The 5499-nt window shown below is 39.9% G+C and overlaps 1 protein-coding gene across 2 annotated transcripts in view; it reads left to right on the top strand.

Moving 5' to 3' along the window:
- Positions 1 to 5499, top strand: part of AGK (acylglycerol kinase) — a 140943-nt gene that overhangs the window by 13481 nt on the left and 121963 nt on the right. The window contains exon 2 of one of the 2 annotated variants that reach the window (XM_011995439.1): positions 3623 to 3737. In XM_011995439.1, the coding sequence (XP_011850829.1) occupies positions 3637 to 3737 (101 nt within the window). In that variant the 5' untranslated portion in view covers positions 3623 to 3636. Of the gene's footprint in view, positions 1 to 3608; positions 3738 to 5499 lie in introns of those variants that run through there. The other variant, XM_011995438.1, reaches the window with a different exon arrangement.

Raw genomic sequence — 5499 nt, 5'->3', positions numbered from 1 at the left:
CACTACTCTTCTCCACAAACCTACCACTCAAATCTAAATGATTGAAATCGCTATTCAATCAGTCACCCAAGCACAAAAACCTGGCTTGGTTCCTCCTCTCTCACTTCCTACAGTCAATGAACCACCAAGTGCTGCCAATTTCTACTTTCTAAAGCTTTCCAAATCCATCCTTTATCTTGGTTTGTTCTTTTAGGTACCTAGAGATTATGGCAATAACTTCCTAATGGTTCTCTTTAGCTTTAATTTTAGCTTCTTCCAGTTCATTTTTCATTCTGCTACAAAGTGGTCTTTTAACAGTTCAAATATGATTATATCACCCACCTGCTTAAAGCTCATTAAAGGTTTTTCATTGTCTTCAAAATAATAGCCAAAGTCCTTAGTGTGGGTTCAAGGTCTTTTCTAATCCCCCCGGGCCTCAATCCTTTATCTCTAAACCACTGTTTCTCAAAGTCTGGTGTAGTGGTGACCTCCATTACAACCAACATGGGAGTACTTGTTAAAAGTGAAGATGACAGCTGAATTCCAAAACAAATGAGACTCTTTGGGGAGGGGGCAGTTTCCAGGATTCTGTGCTTTTAACAAGTTCTGCACTAAAGGTTGAGAACCCCTGTTCTAGACACTCCAATTTTTACTCTGCTTTTGATGGGGTACAGGACACACTGCCCCAAAATATGACTCGTTGGCATTAGAGGAAACAACTGAAGCAGGAAAGTCACTTTGTGGCTTTCCACTCTTCTCCCCTGAAGCAGGCCATGAAATAATTCTTTGATCTTCTTCTGTATAAGACCCTCCTGTGAGAGGTGCTCATTCTATGAGTATAGGATTGAGGAAAGGAATGCCCTTATCTTTGAAGACACAGGTACACAGAGAAGAATCTGAACAAACAGGCCTTGCTAAGTTCTCCCTAGCGTATTACTGTTAGATCATACCCCCTTTTTCCAGTCATACTTCTCCATGGCCGTCCACTCTGCATCAAACCTAGCATAAAAATACATGAATTTACCTGTTTCTGGGTATTCATTTTCTTAGGAAGGTTCCTGTGTCACCTAAAACTTACCTTAAATAAATATGTATGTTTTTCTCTTGTTAATCTTTCTCTTGTTGTAGGGGTCTCAGCCATGAACCTGGTTCTCCCCTCACTACCTACGTATGTTTCTCTCAACACACTTTACTGTCTTTTATGCCTTTGTACACTCTCAGTTTGGGCTACTGTAAAAAAAAAAAAAATAACCAAAAACTGGGTGGCTTAAACAACAGAAATTTAAGTCTCACAGTTCTGGAGGCTGGAAGTCCAAAGTCAGGGTGCCAGCATGGTTGAGTGCTTGGTGATAGCCCTCTTCCTTGGTTTGTAGATATCTCTTGCTGTATCCTCACAATGCAGAGACACCATCTCTGTAGAGTCTAGTCTTATAAGGACACTAATCCCTTTCATGGGAGCCACTCTCATGACCCAATTATCTCCCGAAGGCTCTATCTCCTAATACTATCTCACTGGGGATAGGGCTTCCATATCAGCATTTTTGGGGAACACAGCATTCAGACAATAGCATCCACAAAGCTCCTTCGTTACTTTAGTGACTCCTCCTCATTCTTCAGGGCTCAGGGAAGACTTCATTGACTGTGCGTCACCCCCTCAGCCCTAGACCAGGTTAGGTTCATTCTTGCAGACTCTCAGAAAGCCTTGTGCTGACTCATTTATCTCACTGTACTGCAATCATAATTGTATAATTGTGTTAGCATTGTGGGTTTGACAGTTGTGATTACTTGAGAACGAATGAGACCAGTTCTTCTCTGCCCTCACACTCAGCACAGAGCCTACCACATAGGTGTTCATTAAAGGGCTCTTGAATGAAGGAGTGATTTAGGGTCAGATGGAGAGGAGTTCAATAATTAGTTGGGGGTTTGGAATCATGTGTCAGCCTGATGGTGTATGGGATTCACAGGAAGATGGTCTCCCTGGCACTGGCTTCACTGCTGCTTTCGATAAGGATATTTCTTCCCTTGAGAGGAATTTTAACCAATGGAATTTAAAGGGAGTCATAAAAGAACTGGACTTTTAAGTGGAAACAGTTTCTTTTTCTTGGTCTATATACCTCACTAACAGATAGTCATAAAAATTTTTTTCTTAAATTTTTGTTTAGAAAATAATTAAGTTCATTTTCAAAAACTTAGAAAGTACATTGCAATTTTAAAAATAAAATAAACATCACCCACCATTCCACAACCTAGAGGGATCTACTTTAAAATTTTGTTTTTGAGCCAGGTGCAGTGGCTTACGTCTATAATCCCAGCAATTTAGATGGCCAAGGTGGGATGATTGCTTGAGGCCAGGAGTTTGAGACCAGCCTGGGCAACATAGTGAGACCTTGTCTCTAACAAAAAATTAGCCAAGTGTAGTGGTACGTGCCTGTGGTTCCAGCTACTCGGGAGGCTGAGGCAGAAGATTTTTTTGGGCCCAGAAGTTATAGTGAGCTACGATTGTGCCACTGGACTCCATCCTGGATGACAGAGTGAGACCCTGTCTAAAAAAAAAATTTGTTTTTGTTTAATTCTATTGTTTTTTTTTTTTTTAATTTATACTCATGTTTGAACATAATTGGGATAATGCCAATTATATATGGCTTTTTATCCTGCTAATTTTACTTAACATTATGTTTTGGGTTTTTTCCACATCAGTACAAATTTGGGGTAAAAAAATATTTAATTGCTATTTAACTTATTCATTGAACAAATATTTCTTAAACAGCTATTGTATGCTGGATCTTACTTTAGGCACGGGATACAGCAGTGACCAGAATAATGTCCTTACTCTCATGGAGTTTACATTCCAGTAGGATTAGGCTAATAAACGAGCAAGTGAATATAAGCATCATCAAATAATAAGTGTCATGAAGAATAAAGATATTCTGTTGTGTCACTCTGTTTTTTAGTAAAGTCTTCCTAATTTGCCTTCTTTAAAGGAGTGTATGAGTGTCTATCATTTTATTATGTCATCAGTGAATACGATCATTTAAAAAATTATTTTGGTCAATAATGATCTCTGTAATTTGCATGTCTTTGATTATTCAGGAAGTTGAACATTTTTAGATAGCCATGTGCATTGCCTCTTCATTGAATTTTCTATACATGTTTTCTGTTTCTTTTCCTGTTGAGGACCTGGTATTTTCTTCTATTTTGAACTCGCCCTTCGTATTATTATTGTGTTTTTGGGACACTTATGATGGATAGACAAATGTATACTCTTAAACAGTGGTACAGTGAGGCTGTAAGGAGTCAGAAAAACCAGAGGAAGCCTGGAATTCCCTTCCTGTCTTTCTGCCCCATCCCTCTTCCTTCTATTACCATGAGGAAAAAGTGATCAGAGAGGGAAGAAGTATAGGTTAGGTGGAAATACGTGAAGGAAGAAAGAAAGGTGGATGTGTGGGTGGGTGAGAAGATGAAGATGATGGGAATAGAAGGGAGAAGATGAGCTAAGGCCAGAGGAGAAATGGTAAGGAGGAAGAGGAATGAGTGGGAAAAAGAGTGGGAGAGGATAAAAGAATGGAAGATAGAGGAATAGGGACATTACATGAAGATCATGGATAAATTTTTTTTTTTTCTTTTTCTGCCTCTACTAACCTAGCAAATCTCTAGAAGATGACGGTGTTCTTTAAAACGCTTCGAAACCATTGGAAGAAAACTACAGCTGGGCTCTGCCTGCTGACCTGGGGAGGCCATTGGCTCTATGGAAAACACTGGTAATTATCTGACAGCCCCACTCCACCTTTGCACCCACAGCGAAACAGCCCCAAAGAGCTTCGGGTTAAAATCTTGTTCAGCTGTGCTTGTCTCTATAAAACACGTGGTGTAAAAGAAAAATCAATGCGATTCAAAGCAAAAACAAAGACTTCTTGTACCCAGAGCTGGAACTACCTGTGTACTCATATCCAGTGGATAGAGAATAAAGTAGATCAGAAAGGAAGCTATTTTTATTCATTACATTTATAGTTGAAGAAATTAAGACATCCTAGAGAAAGATAAGTCCTTTCCCAAGTTAGTAGTGTAAACACCAAAAATCTGAGACAGGGCTTAGTCAATTTAGTAAGTTTATTTCACCAAGGTTAAGGACGTGCGCCTGTGACACAGCCTCACGAGGTCCTGATGACATGTGCCCAAGGTGGTCTGAGCACAGCTTGGTTTTATACATTTTAGGGAGATATGACACATCAATATATGTAAGATGAACATTGGTTTTGGTCTGGAAAGGTGGGACAACTTGAAACAAAAGCGAGACAGCTGAAAGTAGGGAGGAAGCTTCCAGGTCATAGGTAGATAAGAGACAAATGGTTGCATTCTTTTGAGTTTCTGATTGGTCTCTCCCAAGTAGGCAATCAGATATGTATGTATCTCAGTAAGCAGAGGGATGACTTTGAATAGAATGGGAGGCGGCAGGGCGTGGTGGCTCACGCCTGTAGTCCCTGCACTTTGGGAGGCCGAGGCAGGTGGATCCTTTGAGGTCAGGCGTTAGAGACCAGCCTGGCCAACATGGTGAAACCCCATCTCTACCAAAAATACAAAAATTAGCCAGACAGTAGTGGTGCACACCTGTAGTCCCAGCTGCTCGGGAGGCTGAGGCAAGAGAATTGCTTGAGCCTGGGAGGCTGGGATTGTGATGAGCTGAAATCAGGCCACTGCACTCCAGCCTGGGTGGGAGAGTGAGACCCTGTCTCAAAAAAAAAAGAATGGGAGGCACTTTTGCCCCAAGCAGTTCCCAGCTTGACTTTTTTTCTTTAGCTTAGTGATTTTGAGGCCCCAAGATTTATTTTCCTTTCACAGTAGTAAGCAAGGACTGGAACTCATGTCTCCCTGGCATTTTATTCCTTTCGTTTCTTACTATAGTCTCTTGATCTGTCATCAAGGGACACTTACTGAATTTGTTCCTCTATCCCCTGTGACTATCCTCATCTATCCCATTAGCCTACATTGATTTAAATGAGAAGTAGACTTTCAAACCTTTTGTTTAAATAAAGAATTCAGAGGAGTCATGGATTTTATTAGTCTTCATGCATGGAGGGAGAAGAAAGTGCCAAAGCTCCTCTTCTAGTTTAACACGGTAATAAGATTTAAATAAACAGATAAGTTTTTGTATAAAAATTATACAAATTATGATGGCAGCCAATCAAATTGCAGTCTTTTGGAGATTAAGGACTACATTTTAAGTATGTAGCAACACTAAAATCCAGATGTCTTAAATGACTGCTTTGTTGAACAGAAAACAGGACAATTACTCTTTGAACTAAAAGTCTTAACATTGGAAAAGGGATTCATATTGATATTTTGTGAACACTCTCAATTCACCACTGTGAGAATAACTTTATGACACAACATGATGTCTGCTTTTTTTGCAGCTGTGGGAAAATTGGAATATATTCCCCTTCTTTTCTTTCTAAGTATTGTCAAGGCCAGATGCTCAAATTCCATTAGCCAGCATCTAAGGAAAAGAGCAAACGTAAGAAGTTT

This window comes from Mandrillus leucophaeus, unplaced genomic scaffold (assembly GCF_000951045.1).
Source record: "Mandrillus leucophaeus isolate KB7577 unplaced genomic scaffold, Mleu.le_1.0 Scaffold49, whole genome shotgun sequence".
Lineage (NCBI taxonomy): Eukaryota > Metazoa > Chordata > Mammalia > Primates > Cercopithecidae > Mandrillus > Mandrillus leucophaeus.
This window is presented reverse-complemented; position numbering and strand designations above follow the sequence as displayed.